Source organism: Rosa chinensis, chromosome 3 (assembly GCF_002994745.2).
Source record: "Rosa chinensis cultivar Old Blush chromosome 3, RchiOBHm-V2, whole genome shotgun sequence".
Taxonomy (NCBI): Eukaryota; Viridiplantae; Streptophyta; class Magnoliopsida; order Rosales; family Rosaceae; genus Rosa; species Rosa chinensis.
This window is the reverse complement of record NC_037090.1, coordinates 16,497,614-16,519,845: the sequence shown is the minus strand read 5'-3', so window position 1 is coordinate 16,519,845 and position 22,232 is coordinate 16,497,614. Positions and strand designations below refer to the sequence as shown.

The following is a 22,232-nucleotide window of genomic DNA, read 5'->3' as shown; positions in this document are numbered from 1 at the left end:
ACGTGGCATATTTTGAGGGCCCTCATGGTTTGCCACGTAGCAAACACTTAACGCTGTGATGGGCGGCGTGTACCATTATTGGGTCGAGCTTCAAATTTGGGGTACCAAAGTAATAATTTTGTATAGTCAGGTACTGAAGTTAGAAGTCGGCCTAAGTTCGGGTACTGTTTGAAATATTTTCTCCTAAAAAAATTTAAGATACGCTTGTGCATTCTGTTTTGTTTTATTGTTTTCTTTTGATGCATTTGTATCGCACTTAATAAAACTTATCATCTTTCCTTTAAAAACAAAAAAAAAATTCAAAAGGTGACAATAATAGCACTCATTTTGATTTTCTCCATAGCACCCACCGGTCCCACCCAATGTTAAGTACCAAGTCTCTTAAGCAAAGACATCCCACATTCCCACCTACTTCAAAGGGTGACAATAGTAGCACCCATTTTGATTTTCTCCACAGCACCCACCCAATGTTAAATTCCAAGTCTTAAGCAAAGACATCCCACATTCCCCCCACATCCCACATTCCCCACCTACTATCCTAAGAACTCCAAAAATCAATGGTACAGAGGCAGCCATTGAGTCTTGCTCCTCTCGTTGCAACCTACAGAAGAGTTTAACCTTTTCGGGAACTTTAATTTGGAGCTCCTCTAACTGCTCTATAAACTGCCCTCTCGGCCCTTCTGCACCACTTAGCATATGCAAGAAAAACCACACACAAATTTTGAAATGAGACTTCTAACAGAAAAATTATTTGCTGTACCGAAAATGAGTCAAATTCCAAGCCGGTTAGGATATGAAAGATCGAATGGATCTAGAACACAAGATTGAATTGTTCATAGATACGCAATCTAGGGCTGTTTACCTGCCTTGCATTATTTGGTGGCTTGGTGGTGTGTGGTTGTACTAGCTAGAACTTGAGGCACTTTGAGTTTGAGCCCCAGAAAATGACATTGTTGAATATTCATTTCATTGATGACATGATAAACTGGTAAGCAGCAGGCACAAGAATCATACCACAACCCAGGAATTAAAATTTAAAAGCGCCGCAACTATTGATGTGTCCAGGCATTATTGCGATACCTCCTGTAGTCCATTCCACCAAAGTACACCACAACTTTTGCCAAACGTCAAAACCCATGATTGCACCAAACATGCCTTGTCGTGTGCAGAAAATTTGGTACCACAGACGAATGAACTTGAGGGATTACGTCTTTCATTTCCTCGCCTTGCGGTGGAGTTGGACCATCAACTCATATTTGGAACGTACGAGTTGATCAGTCTTTAGTTATTTGCAGGCCCGCAGCATCTCTTGCTAGTTGTCTTGGCCTCTTTAGTTATTTTGAGTTGAAAAAAGTCTCAACGGAGAAGTGAGAACGTTAGTTCTACTGCCCGCAAAAAGAGGTATTTAGGTCATTCAACCATTGACCAATAGGTACCAAAATTATGCCAACACTTCTCTGATACGTACGAGATATTTGTATGACATTTATCCGTATTTAGTCCTACATGAACCGAGAAATTAAATAAGAAAGAAGAATTGGAAAATGATATGAAGTTGGAGGTATGTGCACAAGTTGAAGGAGGTTTGGAGGCTGATGGGATAAGAGATCGAATAAGCTGTGCAGAGGTTTATTCAAGCTAACTGGCAAGTTCCTGAAGTAAGCTAATACGTGCAGACAGGCCAGCATTCATATCTGGTCAGGACCCAACTTTGGATTTTGGTATCTATTCTTCTCCACTAAGATTTCATACCTCATGTAGTATAATACCCACATGAATCCAACGAGGAAATGACAAAGCAAATTTGGTACAGGGCCTTGGTCAACAATATGCAAACTTTGCAATCATTTGAGGGTGAGTTTTAGATTGATCTAAATAATTTGAGGGTTAGTTTTGGATTGATCTAAAAGAGTTCCAAAAAAACAAAACTGGAAAATGAATCAGAATATGATTGAAATTATTGCTTTTAAATGGCAATTAAAGCACAATTACCAGAGCCATTATATCATTAATTTAGACAAAGCTTTGTACATAATTGCATCACTGCATCACTGCATCATCAAAGTTACAAGAACACCACTAGTATGGTGCATTCTGAACAATCAGGGAATCATAGAGCAGCTAGCTACTTATTTGTTTTCCCCTGAACTATGTTTTTGAATCCAAGTCTGCCTCTGGTCCTTGTGCTGCTTTTGATGAGCTTGAAGTACCGGCACCAACAACACCTCGAGTGAAATCTGCTTCCGCTGCCTCAGCTTCCTCTCTGAACTTCTTGTAAATATCACTTTGGTAGAATTTTCTTGTTCTGATCACCAAAATAAATGAAACAAGGCTCCCAAACAATGCCACAGCAGCAATTATGATGAAAGCCAATTTGTAACATTCCACTCCTACACAAGTTAAGTCTTGTCCTTCTTTCCTAGTCTTCCCCAAAGCCTGTAGTTGCTTCAAAGCCGCTGCATCATACAAGTTTCCAGCCACTTTCACATTGAGGATATAAGCCCCAATAGGGCTAGCAGCACCACCAAAATTGATTAAGGTGGCATAGTACTTGAGGCCAAAGAGTTCAGAAATGATGGCAAAAATCAATGGCCATTGAGCTCCAAAACAGAACCCAATAATCACAGAAGAAAAGTAGAGAGAGTTGGGGACCCCGAACGCTATTAGGAGATGGCCAACACATGATAAGAGAAGCACTAGAGTGAGCATAAGTGGTCTTGGGAATTTGTACTTCTTCAAAAGGGCTTCTGAAGAAAAGCCAGAAGTAACTCTTCCAAGGTAGTTCCATATGCTTACCAGAGATATGAAAGTGCTAATGCTGTCAGTTGGGTAGCCTAATGAGCTCCCAATCTGACCGAGATTATCAATTGCGGTTAAGGTACCTCCAACACCACAGATTGTAACAATGATCAAGATCAACATGTCAATGCTAAAAAGTGCTTGCAAAATCGAGTAATCCTCACCTCTAACGGGCGGCTTGAAGACGGTTTGCAAGCAAGATTTATGCTTCTGCTGGGTTTGTGGAGTTGCAACAGGTACTAATTCAGCAGGAGCTGGATTTTCAGCTACTACTTTGAGCTGAATTGGCTCATTCACGGCTTTGATTTTCGTCTTCCAGAGCTTGAATTCTTCGATTATAACAACCGCGATTGGAAGAAAGAGTAGTATAAGCACAACTGAAGCACCTCCAATGTAACAAATTCTAGAAAAATTCAGCTTGTGCTGCATGATAATCAAAGCCATGAGAAATCCAGCTAGTCCGAGAGTACAGTAAAGAAGATTGTAGAAAATCCTGAGCTCATTTGGCTGTCTAACGATCTTGATCAAACGAATGATGGGAAGAAACACAATCGAAACAGCAGCCGGAAGCCAAGCAATTAGTAAAATCAAAGCCTTGGAGTGATCTCCATAGAAAGCACGGTAGAGCTGCGTGATAATAGCACCACTCAAACCAACAAGTCCCTTCAAAAGCCCCAAAACACTTCCTCTACTAGAAGGAAAGTTCTTCACACAGCTCACCACAGCTCCTGTGTTTGAGAAAGTCTGAGAATTTGCACCTAAGCAAATGTACAAACACATCTGCCACACGCGTGGTTTCGAGGTTCGACCAGTGACAGCTAGCCAGATCATGAAGTAACCGAAAAAGTTCATGACTGAACCGATTAAAAGCACCACCCATGGAGCTGTGACTTCGTTAACTAGACCAGCTATGATTCCGACATTGCCTCCCAAGTCCTTGAAGAAGCTTAGGAGATTGAGTGTTGTTTGGTCATAGCCCAAAGAGATTTTGACTTCATTGGAGTAGAGAGCAAACATGTAGGTTGCTCCGGCCACGGAGAGGATTAGCATTGAAGCAAACAACATGAACCATCGTCCACGGAGTACTTGCAACCCAAAGCTTCTCATTTCCGTGGAGCCAAAAGCACCAGAACTAAACTCTGCCGCCACCATTTTTTCGAGTTTTGTTCTGGACAAAGATGTCTAACACCGAGTGCCTATATTTATAACAGAGATTTGGCCCAAGAGGTGTTTCAGGTTGACTAGCTAGTTGACTTGCCTCAAGGAATGGAGGAAAGCTTTTCTGGCCGGTAGGAGATAAGGTGCACTGGTGGAGATTTAAAGAGTGCAATCTCCCGTATCTTTTGAAGCATGTGTAGACAAAACTACAAAAATACAGAATTGATGACTAGCGGATACAAGTGCAGGTGACATCAAATTAAGGTTATCAAACTACAAGCAAACATTTCGTGTTTCTTGACCCAAAAAAAAAAAATATCACTCTCTCGATCTCTCTCTCTCTCTAATAACATTTCATAGAATTATTATGAAGGATTACAGCCACAGAGGAGTCTCTAAGTAAAACCTTAATAAGCTATTGCGGCCTACTTTTGTCACCACAAACTCTAAAAAGAAGTTGACAATCATCTTTTAATTTTTCATGAGTGATAGTATGTGGGAAGTAGGGTAGAAAATGAGATTTCAGTCATGAAAAAAAAAACAAAAAAATTATCCACTAGAGCTATAAGTTCTCACGATTATAAGGTTGTTACCTGATTATATTGTAATATTAATGCAAATATAATTAATATTTGCCCTCACACCTTTTTTTTTTTTAGTAGAAATGATATTTTTATTGATATCTAATAATGTTGCAACATTACTAATCTACCATTGTTATAAAATAACATTTTTCTAAATTTGACCACTTTATTAGATGTCGTATTTTGTCCTCAATGTAATTCATAGTTAACTATTCACTTATACGTTATATTTTTGTTTTATCATTTATCGGACACGCAATTCTCTAATCTTCGTGAGTTATATATTGTCATATTGATGCAAAGATATTTAACATGACTTTCTTACTTTGGAGAGAGGTTACATATTTCCTGTAAATTTTCTTTCTTTTAAGGGGAATTTGATTCTACACCCAAATTCACACACCTCTTTTAGAATAAACTTATCCATAAGAGTACTGTTTTAATATACACCCAAACCAATTAATTAAGTTTATTCAAAATAAAATAAAAAACCTATTAAATATATAAATATTAAAACATAATGTTGTTAAGAATTACTAAAGCTGCCACTATCAAATTCCCTATTCACCTATTAAATAGGATTAATAGTCAAAATCATCTAGCAAATATGGAAAATGCTTGAGATCCCAAAATCGTATACCAAATTTTGGATCCCAAATGACGTGGCAGATGACACATCATTACTTTTGATTTTATATTTTCAATCTGTCTTCAAAATATTCATTTCTTTAAGAAAAACAATTAACATAAATTCCAATTAAAGTCAATACTCATCCACTTCTAGCCATTTCTTAATTGTACCACATCGCCACTGTTCTTTTTCTCACTTAGAAGTTCATCAACAATATTATACTTGCAACGATGGGAAAAAAAAATCACAGTTGTTCTCTGGATGCTTTTTTTTTTTTTTTTTTTACACTATTTTAAGATTATATTCTTAGTCTAAGTTGCTCACTAATGAAAATGTATATTTTTTCATCAAACCCTAAAGGGCTAAACCTATCAAACATAAACATGCATAAACCGATCAATTTTTATGGTAATTCATAAAAGAAATGTTGAGTTTTGCTTGACGTTTTAGGAATTAATTTGACATGATTTTTCAATCATTTTAATAAAAATAATTAAAGACTTTTTTCCTAAACGAGAATATGAAATAACAATTTACCTTAAAAGGGAAATTTGCTTAATTTGTTAGTTGATAATTACATCAACACAAACTAATGATGTGGCAAAGGCCACATCATTTGGGATTAAAATTTTGTAAAAAAATTTGGTGTCTCTAGCACCACTCAGCAAATATTATGGAGTTTGATTGTCGTTATTGTTGATATTACCTTCAGTACTTTAGGTTTTTATCAGTACTTAATTTTTGGTGTATACATTAATCTCATTATTATCATATAATGATGAATTTTTGGTATGTTCTTCCTATATATAGAAGCTAGTGAATTCATTCGTCATTTTTTCTTTGGATGGAGACCTTTCACAAAGTTGCATATGATTTCAAACGACCTATTCATGAGGTTTATTTCATCATTTTCTTATGGGTTAGAGACTTTCTTTCAAATAGGTACATATATCATATTCATAATTCAAATTACTTATTCATCAGATTTCTTTAGTATAATATCTTTGTCAATCTCTTGATTTTATGTAAAGCTTGAATTGGATGGATTTTTAGTAATTAGAAATTTCAATTTATGAATCTGGTACATAACTTAGTTTCATTCCTTCAAAATAGAATCGTTGTTTCTAATTACCAGATACTTGGATTGCTTTAATATGTAATACCTATGATTTAGCTAGATGTTTGTTTTTGTAGTTTTAAATTATTTGTGTGACTCTATATCATAGGTTGTTTATTCCATAACCTATAGTATTAACAATTAATATACCTATAATTTAGATAATATATTTTGGATATATGTATGTAAATCCTAATAGAGTTTTACCTTTGAAATATATCCATGAAGGTAATTTGCAATTGTATAAGGAATCACAACATGCAGGGCACTAGTAGTTGCGAGATTTTTGAAGACTACATTGCAAAGTGCTAGTCGAGATGACTGATGAAGTGTTATAATGTTCTTTATATTAGGTTCGAAAATGTAAAGTTTATATTTCAATTGTAAAAACAAATTTAAAATTGTTTATTTCAATACTGGATGAAAATCATGCTCATTGTCCCTATTTCAATAAATTTTTAGGTTTATTCATTCAAAAAGAATGTGTATAAACTTCTTAATATTGTAAAGTTCATTTTCAATTGTAAAACAATGAATGATAATAATGAGTTTGCTAAATTATAGTGCAAAAACTCTTGCACATTCAAAATTAATGTGCCAAAATTAAGGGATAATTATATATTAAGCAAACTCTACAGTTACACATAACTATTATGTGGTCCTTGACCACCCCATAGAATCAGCACCTATGTGAAGAAAAATGTAGGGGTGGAAAAAAAAAATCTTAAAGCAATCAATCTACATCAAATACATTTTACATGAGCTAATTACATTAACTCGACCATTTTAGAAAATTAATGAATATGGAATAATTGTATAACTACACCTATTAGAACAGATAAGCAAAATAACATACCTTAATGAGAGGATGTTTAATCATGTCGAAAAAGAGAAATATTTATATAATAGGAATATAACAGAATCTGATGATACACAACTATATTTATTAAAAAATAGCAAATATATAGATCACATCAGAAAGGAAGAAATATAGGATAATTCGGGCAATTAATCTTTTTAAATAAGAGAAAAATCAAGGATTAAATTGATTGTATTAAGTTCTAAATATTTAAATTCAAAAAATAGTCAACAGCTATATTTGAGGAATATTTTATTTATTCAATCAGAAGGACAAAAAAGTCAAACTAAAAAACGTGAAAAATCTTAATTATAAATTTAAAACCTATAAGGAATGTTCAATTATGTGAATTGGGTGTAAATTAAAAGAAAATATAGGGATGAGTTTTTCTTAATAGGAGCTTTGTTTTTTGGGTTTTTATCTAATTTTCTCTTCTTTTAATTCAACTTTCCGAAAGCAATGGTCAGTGGCAAAACCAAGAGGCCAGGGCTCCCTTTCAAAACCAGCTGGTAGAGATATTGAAATCATGAAATGAAAGCTAACCAATGACAGACCTAATTACATATTTAGATCGATTTGTGGCTCGGAGGTGCTTGTGTTTATCATTCGTGGTCCATTTGGAGCCTCATAAACACATTCATGATTGATCACCCTCACAGATTGAAATATGAATATAGTCATAAACGTAGCAAAAGAAAACAACGAAGAAGAAAAGAAATTTATGACATCATTAGATGCATCATTCAACAAAGACGATTTTGTGTTCAAAGAAAATGACATACAAAAAGGGTCGTAAATTCGTAATATATTCTCAACACGTGAAATTTACCGTATTGCGGGTATCCTATCCTCCAAACCTAATTGAGCCACGGGTGGTAATATGAATGTCACAAACCAAACAGAGCAAACATGAAAAATGAGTTGGAATCATTTCGAAATAAAAAAGGGTGGTAATTCTTAAACATGTTTCTTCAATTTTTTTTTTTTTACATGAATCAATAACTTCTACAACTCAGGAATTCAGTCGATCGAGTTACCATGAATTTTTTGTGTTGAGGTTTTGGGAGAGCGCGGAAAATATTCTCATCTGAAGTTGGTTCACCCTCATCAAACTAAGTTTCGTAATTAATCTCAGATTGAGCATAAAGTGTATGACCAAAAGGTTCTTCATTTTCCAAATCATCCCAACAAAGCTTTTGAACTTATGTTCTACTAAAACAAAATCCTCAGTGTCAACCAAAGTGTTTAAGTGGAGTCCAACTATCTCTTATTCATTAATTTGCAGCAATGAGCTCATCTTGTTGCACTTGAGCAAAGATCTCAAAACCGTTACTAGTGGAAACATTGACATTACCTGTAGATCTTGTTGGAGCCGTGCTATCTATTGTGGTTCACTTGGAACAGCCAACAGTCACACTTGAATCAATAGGCTCAATCTCATCAATAGATGAAAACAGAAAGCCTATTATTAGTGTTTTGAGCAACGAATGGATCTAATAGCTCCTTGGATACCTCATTCTCAATGGTATCTTCAATGTGGATAATCTCTGGAGAAGCAATCCCAATTTCTGATTGTTCAACATGTGATAAAAATTTCGGAGTAGCCTTGACCCTATATTTTGGACAAACTTTTTTTTCACCTTTACTACACTCACCATGGTGATCGTCACGAGAGCGACCTCTTGGCTTCTCTTGTTCCTTAAACTCACTTGACAAGTTCTCATAAGCAATGCCTACAGAGAAAAATGACTATATTTTTCCACCATAAGAGAAGTTGGCAGATGACTAAATACAATATCAACTAAGATGCGGGCATAGTAACCAAATTGATGTTCTTTCGTCGCTTTATCGATGTGCAATGCTGTCCCTACTCCATGGGCAATCTCCATAATATGGAGAGGATGCCGTAATCCTGCTTGATCCAGAAATTCGAATCCACACTTACGTATGTCTTTGAAGAGGATTAATTAGCACCTAGTTTGAAATCTGGTTTCCATTCAAATAATAAAAAAATTCCATTCGCAAGAGAACATGTACCACGTACTACTCCAAATTCTTCCCGTGTCATCTTCACTATTGAATGAATGTCTAAGAAACCTTTTATCCAAAGGGACCAAGTGCTATGGATTTATAAGGTTCCATTGAGCTGCAAGAGATGCTTTCAGAGAATCAGTTCTCGTAGGAACCGACCCATGATTATTATGAGTGATTCATGCTCACTCATTTTCCATCATTCCACCACTCAGTCAGCTATCATCGAATCAAGTTAAAACACCCCGTTCTTCTTCTTTTGTTAAAGAATGGGCACCTCAAGTAAGTCAATGAGAACGTTTCTTTCTTCTTTTTGCTTGTTTAGCAGATCCATTTAATTGAAATGGACAAGCAAAAATACGTCGCAATCCATTTCAGAGGAGATTTGAATTGTACTGGAATAATTTGACAATTCAATTACCTTGGATCACGCAATAGATGATGGGTTTATGGCATCAAGATTTGACGATAATTGCCATAAATATTGAACTTAATGAAGGATAAACGACAATTGTTACGTATACGTAAATACATTAACAATAACAGTTCGCTAATATTAATTTGGCAAGAGTATTCTATATAATGGAAATTTATTGATGCAAATTTGCTTCATTCAATTATGATTAATTGTGACTTTGTATAAGCAAATAAATAAGAGCTAAATTTATTTTACCTCCTTAAATTTAATATTTAAAATTGTTTGTACCCCTAAATTGGTAATTTTGATCACAAATAACCATATTCTCTCCAATCTGATCAATCATAGTTAACTCATATATGATCTATCAATTGCTTCCTGAACTGCCGACAACTATGATCTATCAATTGCTTCGCGAACTGTCGACAACTAGTTTTTGACTCTCTTACCCGACAACAAACACATCATTTCCAAACAGAAATTTGCTATGAACACCCTTTCGAGCTCGGCCGCGCGCTACTGGTGAAGAGTGTAACCAAGCATAATGAAATTTGAAGAGCACAAACAAATAATTTTAGGTGTAAATCTCATGTAGAAAATATGAAATTAATTCTAAGAAATAATATTTACACAAGATGTATTTAGATCCATAACATAATTTGCATGTCAATGCAGTATATATAAATTGGATCAGTCTAAATTCCATCCAATATATCTTTTTCTTTTTTTTTTGAAAAGCCCATCCAATATATCTGATAAGAGAGAGTTTTATTGGACACATTAGCGCATGCAGGACTGGTTCGGGATGATGGTGATGATGCGTGTGTGTGTGTTATGAGGATCACTTCTTTTTTTTAGAAAAGTCAATTTTTATTCGATCAAACCAACGATTACATATTTCGGGATTGACCCGTTGTAGTCTCAGTATCTCCCAACAACCTGAGAATACATCCTCTACTCAAATCCCTCCTATCCGCATCAGTTATGAGGATCACTTCTTATACATTTGTATATATGAAGTACTACGTATTAGCCGGCTTTCCAAGGACCTAGTTTGCTTATTGACTTTTAATTTGATTTGGTATATATTTATAGAACTTAAGAACTAGGTTTCCGGATCACCTTGGAGATTCAACAAAGTTGGATTCGAATAACAAACAGAAGCGTGAGCTGGAATTCTGGAATATTTAGTTCAAGGGTCCGCCGGTACGGTCCGGCCACAAACCAAAATAAACATCTGTTTTTATTTTTCTTTCTTTTATCAAGACTAATGCCATTGTTTCCCCCATTGTATTTACTCAAAAATAAAAATATCCCAGCTATATATATATATATATATATATATTTATATATACACTTTATCCTAAGCTTAGGAACGAATTTCCAGTTTCCCACTTTTCGATTACACATTCACATCTTAACGTTCATTTTTAGGTTATAATGTAGAGATCACTTCTGCAAATTTTCGGTCAAATTGATAATCGTTAAGGCATCCAAAACTGCAATTTACAAGAATTGACCGAATCTGTCAAACCGGAACCGTTCGTGTTTATAATGGTAAATTACAGTTTTTGATGCCAATTTGTTGAAAATTTGTATAAGTGATATATACATTAAGACCTAAAAACTGAACGGTTACTATATGAAAATGTGATCGAAAAGTGGGTTAAATATGGAAATCCGTTTCTTAGCGGACGTCCGTTTCTGAGACGGACTGTGTATATATATATATATACACTCCTAGCGGTCCAATTGTTAGTGTACTGTTCTTTGTTTATAGATTCTGGAACTGAAACATCAATGATTTTTTTTTTACGCCGTATGAAACAATCACAAGACTCCACAAGTATAAGCTACTAAAAAGAAATTTATTTAATGTACAATGTGTACAAGATGATGGAATATCATGTATTTCAAGAGTTCTTCTATATACGGTATAACGTTATATCAAGTAGACCAATTTATTCTAGAGAGTAGAGATAGATTGGTTCCCTGCATGAGTAGGCTAGCTCGGCCTGCTAAATTCTGCGATTGTAGGGAACTGATATACTGCTGTTAGCCTGTTATCATAGACTGTTCCATATTTCAGACCTATACATGTTAACTCATCTCTGTAGTATGATTTGACCTCAATGAAGTTGATAGGTTGAATGCATTTATGAATGTATAGAATACAGTCAAGGATTGGAGTCCACGAACAACCAAAATACAGGTTTCACAACGCATTGTGCACTAGTTTATCCTAATATAATGAAATATCAAATGAAATGAGCCTGCTAATTAACCATCCATTTTGTCCGAGGGTATAGTTACAGATCGAAGCTGTTATAGGTAACGTACCCACGTACTATGGAATCCAATCCGGACCATATTTCTGTCTTTCTTGTCAAGTTCCTTGATTTGTCCGACTCGTTCGTAAATATACAATGATCATCATCACCTACATTATTAATTTCTCTCTCTTTAACTATAAATATGGCCCATTGCCTCCAGTCAAAGACAACGAAGGCCGGCCTCTTCTTGTTCTATAGCCGTTGTCTTGCTGAATCTTGCTCTTCCTGCATCCTCTCACGTACAACTACTGTTACTATAATTGAATTTGCTTACTTATCCAATTTCATTCAGTGCTGAGAGTAGAAAAAAGGGCCGGGCTTAAACACTATGGTGGAGGACGATGCTAAGAGGTTGGAAGAAGGGTTCGGGAATAAACCAGTGCCTGAAGTCGATGAAGAAGAGCATAAGAAGGATATTTTGATCAGTACTGAGAAAGTAGTATATGAAAGTGGTGGAAGTGGAGATATAATTGACCGTTTGGAGGAGAAGAAATCTGTGTCGGAGCCTCGGGAGGTGGAGCAAGTCAAGGGTGAGGAGGAACAACCACTGCAGGTTAAGCAGAAGAGCAAGAGGGTTGCTACTTTGGATGCATTCAGAGGCCTTACCATTGTGGTATGTTTATTACTACTTAAGAGACAAGACTCTATCTAGTTATACTAATTCACAGTCCAATAATACGAACATGTTAGACTGCATGATATAGTGTAATTAAGCTGATGGTGTGTATGTGAAGGTCATGATATTGGTGGATGATGCCGGGGGAGCATACTCGCGTATTGACCACTCGCCATGGAATGGCTGCACCTTGGCTGACTTTGTCATGCCCTTCTTCCTCTTCATAGTTGGTGTCGCCATTGCCCTTGCTCTTAAGGTATATAGTATATACAATTCCTCTTTCAGTGTTTTAGAACTTCGGTTTATAAGGCTATAGGTAGAAATGGCTAGTTTTCAAAGTAAGGGATTCTTCTCATACTAGCTTGTCTTGACTTTGCTTGACTTTTAATTCAAGCTGTGTATTAAAATTTGTAATTTTCTTTTATATTCGACGGATGAGGCTAACTTGTTACATGGTTTGACACATGTTTTATTGGCATACATTCATTTCGGAAAGCTGTCATACGTGGCGATGGTTAAGTGAACCAAAATAATTCCCCAAATTATTGGTTTGTATGCAAGTTAATATACATGCATGTCAATTGTCAATTTCTTTGCAGAGAATTCCCAAGACCAGTGATGCCATCAAGAAGATTATTCTGAGAACAATAAAGCTTCTCTTTTGGGGAATCATTTTGCAAGGTAACTGGAAAATTTAGATTTTGTCCTTCTCTGTCAAGGAAAAGGGTATTTAACTATTTACTAGTGAAGAAGTCTACTTTATTTGTTTAACAAACAAGTAGTTTGCATCAATTTTTAGGTGGATACTCTCATGCACCCTATGATTTAGCTTATGGAGTTGACATGAAAAAAATTAGATGGTTTGGCATCCTCCAGGTGTGTTTAATTTCCTCTAACCCCTACTCTTTTATATTACCTTTTCCCATTCTAATATTCTTCTTTCGTTTTTGTGTGTGTGCATTGTGTGCTTTGTTTATGATAAACAGAGAATAGCATTGGTTTACTGTGTTGTTGCTCTAATAGAGACATTTACCACCAAACTCAGACCAACTGTTCTTGAATCTGGACCGGTCTCTATTTTCACAGCATATAGATGGCAGTGGTAAGCGTTAAAACACATTAACCAATTCGTTTTATATACCCTTTTGAGTTCCTGCCCAAGGGTTTCAGGTTTCACTATTAATTTGCTTCTTACAATCCAGGATTGGAGGATTTGTTGCCTTCCTGGTCTACATGATTACAACATTTTCGCTTTATGTTCCGGATTGGAGTTTTGTGGTACACCACGACGATGGCTCAACAAAGAAATACTTGGTATGCTAATTTTGTTCAATAAATGACAACATATGTGAAACTTTCACTATAACTGTTATGATATCTGACAATGCTTTATTTTTCAGGTTGAGTGTGGGATGAGAGGACATCTAGGACCTGCTTGCAATGCAGTTGGATACGTGGATCGACAGGTCTGGGGTATAAACCATCTCTACAATCAACCTGTTTGGAGCCGTTTGAAGGTGAGCTCTAATATTTGATGCTGCAGGACTTAAATAAAATCATTCTGCATTTTTTTTTACCAAAGAAGGATCCAATGATCTCTTTCCTTTTTAATTTAGGGGTAAAGTGCTGTGAGTTTAGGTTGTAGTTGAGATATAGACATGAGCATAATGCTAAAGACTGAAATTGGGAGAGAAAAAAAAGAGCTTTCTGTTGATAAATATGATTTATTGTGACAACTTGTAGGCATGCACACTTAGTGCTCCCAGCGCTGGTCCTTTTAGAAAGGGCGCTCCAAGTTGGTGCAGAGCTCCTTTTGAACCAGAAGGCCTTTTGAGGTATGCTTATCAAGTAACACCAGTGAATTAAAAGTTCAAAGTTATGATGACAAGAGCCAGACACGGACATTTATTTGTTGCTTCTTTCTTAGTTCCATTTCAGCTATTCTTAGTGGCACGATCGGCATCCATTACGGACACATTTTGATCCACTTCAAGGTTACCACTCGTTTCTCTCAAAGCTTTCATATTAGTAGTACTTCTTAATTACAATCAATTTGGAAACTTCAATACGGATGACGAAGTTGGATTCTCAATTCTGATGCAGGGTCACGCAGAGAGGCTCAAACAATGGGTCTCAATGGGGCTTGTCTTAATTATCATAGGCATCATTCTACATTTTACAGATGGTGAGATTCCTTGACCATCAAGCAATCTCTCTGCCTCAAATTATAATGAACCATCAGGCCATCTATGTTTTATAAGCCCTTATTATATTGCCTACTTTCTTGCAGCAATTCCTATCAATAAGCAACTCTACAGCTTCAGCTATGTCTGTTTCACAGCTGGTGCAGCTGGATTAGTTTTCTCTGGGTTTTACGTACTGGTATAAAACAATTAATCTATTCAACCTATCGCTAGCAGTACTCTATATTTTCACTTCTTGTGGAATTAATGACCGTATGTTTTATTTGCAAACAGATTGATGTTTGGGGCTATCGGACGCCATTCTTATTCCTGGAATGGATAGGAATGAATGCAATGCTAGTGTTTGTGATGGCAGCTCAAGGCATCTTTGCAGGCTTCGTAAATGGATGGTACTATGAATCCCCAGACAAAACACTAGTAAGTAGTACAACCATATCAGATTTCAATTGCTTTGACATAAATTTCATGTAAACTTAATCTAATGAATCTTGGAACAAAACTCTACTCAACAGGTGTATTGGATCCAGGAGCATGTGTTTAACAATGTATGGCACTCAGAGAGGCTAGGAACCCTCTTATATGTCATATTTGCTGAAATTACATTCTGGGGAGTAGTTTCTGGCATATTGCACAAACTCGGAATATATTGGAAGTTGTAGAAGCAAAAATTGCAACAAGATGTACAATCTTCATGGGTTCTTTTCAGTTTGGTTTTCTTTTCTATTTATCCATTTTCTGGTGAATAAATTTTTTTTTGTTTCTGTACGTTGCTCTATTTGCTTATTAGTTAGGGAAAGTAGTATACTATCAAACTTTCAGTACATATGTACCAGCTTTTATCTAAATTCATCTAGTGCTTCCATCTTTTAAGCAAAGTGCAATTTGACCATCTTGTAAGCAAAGTGCAATTTGACAGAATGAAATAGGAGCACATAAACCTTATCTGTGCTCGTGGAAGCTGGGAAACTTTGTGAACTGAGACACCTTTACCAGCACGGAATTTTCACCTTTCCATAAAGATGGCAAACATGACTAATAAAGTTATGACTGGGACTACAACAGTCTAAAAGCTAACAAACATTCAAAAGGCATTCACAAAGTTCATAAAAATCTAAATCCAATATATTTTAAAGAATAGGGCCACAGTTCAATTTTGATCTCATATTTACCTCGTTCAGGATGAGCTTGAAAAGAAGCGAGCTGAGATTGAACTCAAATACTTACTGAAATCACATTCTGGAATATACAGAATGTACTGGAAGCTATAGAAGCATAAGTTGCAAGAAGATAAAAACCAGACTGTATAGTAGTTGCTTCTCGAGAAATTCACACACTTCCTTTGTACCCTTCATGGTTCTTTTCCAATTGATTTTTTGTTTTTTTTTTTTTAATTTCTGATAGATTCTTCATTGGTTTTATTCTTTAATATGCTTTAGCATTTACCTGAGTTTCGATTGAGTGTGCGCAAGTTGGACTGAACTCAATTAGAGCTCAAACCTTACGTGCACTTGTGGAAGTGGGAGAACTTTTTGACCTAAAATACCTATTGGCAGTGGCGGATCCAGAAGTAAATGTCAGGTAAGGCAAGATTCAACTAAATTTGTACGATATTAAAAAAATATTAAATTACAAATTTAGTACGAGACGGTAATTGTCCACGGCGCGATTTCATATTTTGAAAACGCTGCATTATAGCATCATTACCAATGCTATTGAATATATCTTTCTCAATGTAAGCAAGCAAACTATCATTCATCCATTGATCTCCCATTCTATTACGAAGTGGATTCTTCACAATGTTCATAGCTGAGAATACTCTTTCCACTGAAGCTGTTGCAACCGGTAGAACTAAAGCCAAAGTTAGAAGCTTGTAGACTGATGCATGTGTTTTGTGCTTTCCTGTCTCCACCAATTTTTTAGCAAGACTACCAATTCCTTTCAATTGAGAAAATTCATTGTTGAATCGCATTTCATTAGCATAAATATCAAGGTTGTCTTCAAGTGATAAGACATCTCTTTCAGAAAAATCTCTTGGATAGAATTTGGCAAGACAGAGTAACTTTTGCTTATCAAAAGCGGAGAATAAATTATCTGGACTTAAACTTGCAACACAAAAAAGAAGCTCAGAGTTTACCTCATTAAAACAATCATTCAAGTCTGAAAGTTGTCTATCAATCACAGTATAAAACATCTCTTCATAGTTCATACTGTTATAAAACATATTGTCATTGAACAATAAAATACATATAAATGGACCTTACTTGTTCTAATTTGATGAATATCAGTAGCATAAATGGATTGTAAACTAGAAGATGAAGAACTGACCTTCAAGAATCAAGATCATCAATCCAAGATTGAATTGCAGAATGGCAGAGAGTCGAAGTCGGACTATCGAAGACTGGAAGAATTGAGTTTGGTTGTTTCACTTGTTTGGGGATTCTCGATAGAACAAAAAGAATGAGAAATGCTGAAATGGGAAATGGGGTCGTCTGGAAATAGCAAAAAGAAGGAGAAATGGGAAATGAGGTAGTCTGGAAATGACAAAAAGAATCAGAAATGTGGGAAATGGGGTCATCGATCTGGGAATGGCAAAAAGCATGGCAAGCTTCAGCCTTTACATATATACAATTATATATGAATGATAGTGGATTAGTGGCATAGTGCTTTGTGAAACAATATCAATTATCTATATATATATTATACCTCAACATATATATTAAACGTGAGTTTGCCCCCACTCATTGCCTATGTGCGTCCCTCCTTCAGCCAACATATATATATTAAGCTAAACAAAAAAAATCCAGCCTAGGCAAGTGCCTAAGCTCGCCTATACGTGGATCCGCCCCTGCCTATTGGTCTTTTACTAGCAAAGAATCCACCTTTCATAAAGACTATGGGAAACTAGACTATGTTGAAGGAAATCAGCTATTAGTGTGCCTTATCAAACTAGGAGTAGCAATAGGAGAGAAGGTTCTAGATTTCCTAATCCTACACGGATTGGTATTCCTTGTAACATTAGATTATGCACTTTGTAATCCCTATATATAGGGCTCCTATTCTCTATAATGACATACATCTCTCTCATCAATCTCTCTCAAATACATTATACTTAAACACGTTATCAGCACGACTCTAACCACAAAACAGCAGAAAACCAAAACTCATTCACAAAGCAGCTCCTAGCCCGAGCTAGCCGAGCCTTCGCTGCAGCCCGCGCGCCCGTGTGATGCGCTAAAAAGCAAGCGCGCAATTTAACCCTAAAAATATCATAGTAGTATAAGCAAGTAGGGATCGTTCTATTCCGGGGATTGAGGGTACACTTGTAATTGTGAAACAAATAAAGAAAAGTATTATTTACAAAAATAAAATAAAGAATATAAATATATACAATTGTATAAACAAATAAAGAATTAAAATAATAAAGTATTATTTACAAAATAAAATAAAGAATAAATATATACAAGTAAACACAAATAAGGGGGGGGATTAGGATTCTTAAAATTAAAATTAAAATAAATAAAATAAAGAAAATGTAAAAACATATATACAAGGGTGGAACGCAAGGAACAAAGATCAAAATCAATTCCATGTAATCAAATTCGATTCAAACCCTATAATTGTTCTTCCAAGTCATGAGAGAGGAGTTGATCATGTGAAACATTCGAAAGCAAATGATTTCCCATATTTTACTTTTCAATGCTAATTAACCTAAGCGAAAGCACCTAGATTAATCCTATCAAACATGCAATCAAGCCCTAGAAAGCTAGTCAATCATGACATGTTCAACGCATTAGACATAGAGAAAGGCTATCAACTCAAGTGTACAACTTAGTTATGGAAAAGTCCACCTAATTGCAATCCTCTTCAATTAAATTCGATTCTTGTCCAGAACCTTTACTACTTTTGATTCAAGTTACACAAAACGAAAAGTCGATTTCATGTTCTTAAACCTAGCACCAATTACATGCAAATCCTACAAGTGTCGACCCAAATAAGATAAACATATAAAAGTTTTCTGTAAAGCAAATTTAATCGAACAAACTCACATAAGCAACTTAGAATCACAATTATAGAATTCGAAAACTTTATTTAAACATAGAAATTGGGCTTAAACTTTGCCCTAAACATTATTGTTAACTAGAAACAAGTTCATACGAAATCAAACAAGGAAACCAAAAAGGTTACAAGGAAAATGAACGAATTACACCGTGAGTGGAGATGGAGATGGATAGCTAGATGGTTGGATCTTGAATCTTGGAAGCAAGCCTTCAAGGTGGATGATGGAGGATATGATCTTCACGGCTCCTTCTTCTTCTTCCTCTCCTTGCTTGAAAATGCAGAAACTTAAAACTAGAGAATGAAGAAGGAAAATGGAAAGGAAATGGAGAGACAAAGAAGATGAAATGGATGAAGGAATGTATATAGGAAATGGTGACTAAGGAAAATGGAGAGGAAATGGTGAGACAAGGAGATGGAATGGATGAAGGAATGTGTTTTGAGAGTGAGAGGAGAAGTGTATTTATAGCCCAAAAAATGATGAATGGAGGGTGGAGATGAACATAAATGAAAGGCTAGATATGTTAGACAAATTTGTAAAAAATATCTTCCCACTTGTTTATCACTTGTTCAACTTGAATTGATTTTCATCCTCAAGATTTTCCACTTGCTTGCAACTTTGATTTTCCTCCTCAAGATTTTCCACTTGCTTGCAACTTTGATTTTCCTCCTCAATTTTCCACTTGGTTGCAACTTTGATTTTCCTCCTCAAGATTTTCCACTTGCTTGCAACTTTGATTTTCCTCCTCAAGATTTTCCACTTGGTTGCAACTTTGATTTTCCTCCTCAAGATTTTCCACTTGCTTGGAGGTCCTAAAAATAGAAACTAATAAGAAAAATAGAAACTTTCCTAAAATGAAAAATGGCAACTTACTAAAAATGATAAATAGAAACTACAAAAATATAAACTTTCTACAAATAGGAACTTTCCCAATCAAAGAATGGAAACTTTCCTAAACAGGATTTTAATAAGGAAATAACGTAAGAAATGTAGGGAAATGCAGTTAAAAAGTCGCATTAAAATGCTCCTATCAAATTCCCCCACACTTAGCTTGTGCTAGTCCCTTAGCAAAATCACACTAAGACACACACTAACACTCAACGAAAATTAAAGACTCTACAAAAACAATGACTCTATTGCCCTTCAACTTTTTGTCTCAGAAATCTCCTACTTTCACAACATCAAGATTAGCACTCAACCAAGAATCAATATGTAGATATTCAAGAGTTAATTAAAACATATAATCCACACATACACAAGTAGGACTTGGTTGTGACAATGGTGATGGTTTCTGTTAAGCATGCTTCGAACAAGTATGATTCATATCCTCACAAGGTATATCCACTCTTTCTTCTCTCAGAATTCAAGACAATGCTTAAAAGCTTATAATCACTCAATTATATGTGAGAGAAAATATTTTGAGGCAATCAAATAGCTCACATATATAAGAAACGAAAAGCACTTTGTGAATATAATTTTTTTTTTTTTTTGAAAAGATCTCATGAAGGATATCAACTACTTGCACGGATGGACCCAAGCCATAGGTTCAACTCTTGTAACTCATCTCCACAAATCAAAGGCTGTCCCATCTTAAGGATCAAGAAGGTCTTATCAAGGGTTGTAGTGGGGCTAAGGCTCAAGGTTTCAAGAATTGAAAGGTAAGGATTTATCAAAGTGTCCTAAAAACCTAGCAGAGCTTATGTAGATGTAGAGACCTCAAGAAATCCACCAAGGCATTGCAAAAACGTCACTTTCCCTAGAGGTAACATAAAAGGGCCTAATGTCTTCATGTTGGGTCAAATCTTCATTGTAAACTTCCCTAGAACTATAGTGGAATGGACAAAGGCCAAATTTTTCTGTAGTGGGCCTTCAGTTCAAAGTAAACTCCAAAATCACTAAGTATGGGGGACTAAAATCCATAAACATTTTTCTTTCTTTTCTTTTCTAGCCGTACACAATTTTTTTCTTTTCTTTTCATTTTTCACGGCTTTCACAAATTTTTTTTTTTTTTTCATGGACAAGTCTACCCCCACACTTGAATTTTCACCTCTTCTCAATCTTCTTTCTCAATGCCAAATCCTCAAGTAAAGTCCCAAAATATAGCTCCACTAAGTTTTTAGAACAAAGGGTAGGAGTGTAGCTATACTAAGGTTCAGGGTTAAGGATTTAAGGGTGATGAAAGAAAAGGCTTAATGTAAGCTCAAAGGGGTTTATCTAAGGGAGTCCCATGACGGGCACAAATAGGGACACATGCTTATTTGGCAATGGTGATAATTCCTAGGTTGCCTCTATCCCTTCCAGAATCAGGGCCATGTATTGACAAACGTCTCAACAAGCACAAGAGCGAATTCTAGCATTCTCTAGTCCATCAAACTTAATCTATGGCAAGCAATCAATCAAATGAAAGAGTAATGAGATCATCAAAACATCGCCAAGAAATTAAGAATATGTTTTTCATTTATCACTCCAAGAAAAAGGGACATGGCTCAAATATCTCACATGGGCTTTTATGAATCAAAACTCATCCTAACATGCTCATATTCTGTACCAAGGTTACGAAATCCATATCCACTACACATGCATGCATTTTTCATATATCTCAATTAACCAAAGAATACCATTTTAAAAATCATCTCAATTTTGTGATCCTCTTTTAATCATGATTTCAGAGATATAGAATCATCCTAGACAGTTGAAAGGGCATTATAAGACTCAAAAACAAAAACAAAAGTAACCAATTTTTTTTTTTTTTTTTTTTTTTTTAAATAATTTAATTTCAACACTTAGGTACGGGAACAGGGAGTCTCGATGTGCAATGGGACTGAAACAGCTACCCTTTTTCAAGACTATGTTTAATCCAATATACCTTAGTGTATCACAACATCAATTAAAAACACAAAAAACACAATCCAACATCAACTATTTTTCATTTTTTTTTTTTATATACTAACTACTAAAAACACAATAAAGCAATAACCCTTCCCCCATACTTAATTCATGCATTGTCCTCAATGTATAAACAAATATAAATCATGCAAAGCATAAATCAAGCATAGAAGAGAAAATGAACACAACGAAACCTAAAACAACTTAAAATTTAAGAAAATAAAATAGAAGGAAGAGTTCAAGAAAGCAAATCTGCGTTTGATGGCTCCTCCACAGCTACAGTTGAAATGGGTTGCCTCCCATGCAGCGCTTAATGTTTAAAGTCTTTCAGCCTAGACTTGTACCTCCATTTACTCCTTTGGAGGAGCGGTATGCGGGCGAGTGGCAGCCCTCTTGCTGGTTTCAGCCTTCGGAGGCGGGTCCTCATGTTGTGATGCAGTAGCGTCCTTGCGAGGAAACCCAGGAGGATAACTCTGCAAGTTATTGACTTCCTGAGCAAGCTTGTTTATTACAGTGTGACAGCGGATCAAAGAGCAGTT

The 22,232-nt window shown here is 35.5% G+C and overlaps 2 protein-coding genes across 2 annotated transcripts; one reads left to right on the top strand and one right to left on the bottom strand.

The window, feature by feature from the left end:
* Positions 1 to 1,951: 1,951 nt before the first annotated feature.
* On the bottom strand, positions 1,952 to 4,101 carry LOC112192762 (protein NUCLEAR FUSION DEFECTIVE 4). Its single transcript, XM_024332630.2, has one exon. It carries the CDS (start codon positions 3,949 to 3,951, stop codon positions 2,149 to 2,151), a length of 1,803 nt encoding a protein of 600 aa, XP_024188398.1. The 5' UTR covers positions 3,952 to 4,101; the 3' UTR covers positions 1,952 to 2,148.
* Positions 4,102 to 12,118: 8,017 nt separating this feature from the next.
* Positions 12,119 to 15,589, top strand: LOC112193236 (heparan-alpha-glucosaminide N-acetyltransferase). The gene is made up of 13 exons (XM_024333306.2): positions 12,119 to 12,543; positions 12,665 to 12,802; positions 13,146 to 13,227; positions 13,346 to 13,422; positions 13,533 to 13,648; positions 13,749 to 13,860; positions 13,947 to 14,063; positions 14,290 to 14,381; positions 14,474 to 14,540; positions 14,650 to 14,731; positions 14,837 to 14,928; positions 15,024 to 15,167; positions 15,263 to 15,589. The coding sequence occupies exons 1-13, from the start codon at positions 12,259 to 12,261 to the stop codon at positions 15,407 to 15,409; spliced, it is 1,551 nt and encodes a 516-aa protein (XP_024189074.1). The 5' UTR covers positions 12,119 to 12,258; the 3' UTR covers positions 15,410 to 15,589.
* The last annotated feature ends 6,643 nt before the right edge of the window (positions 15,590 to 22,232 follow it).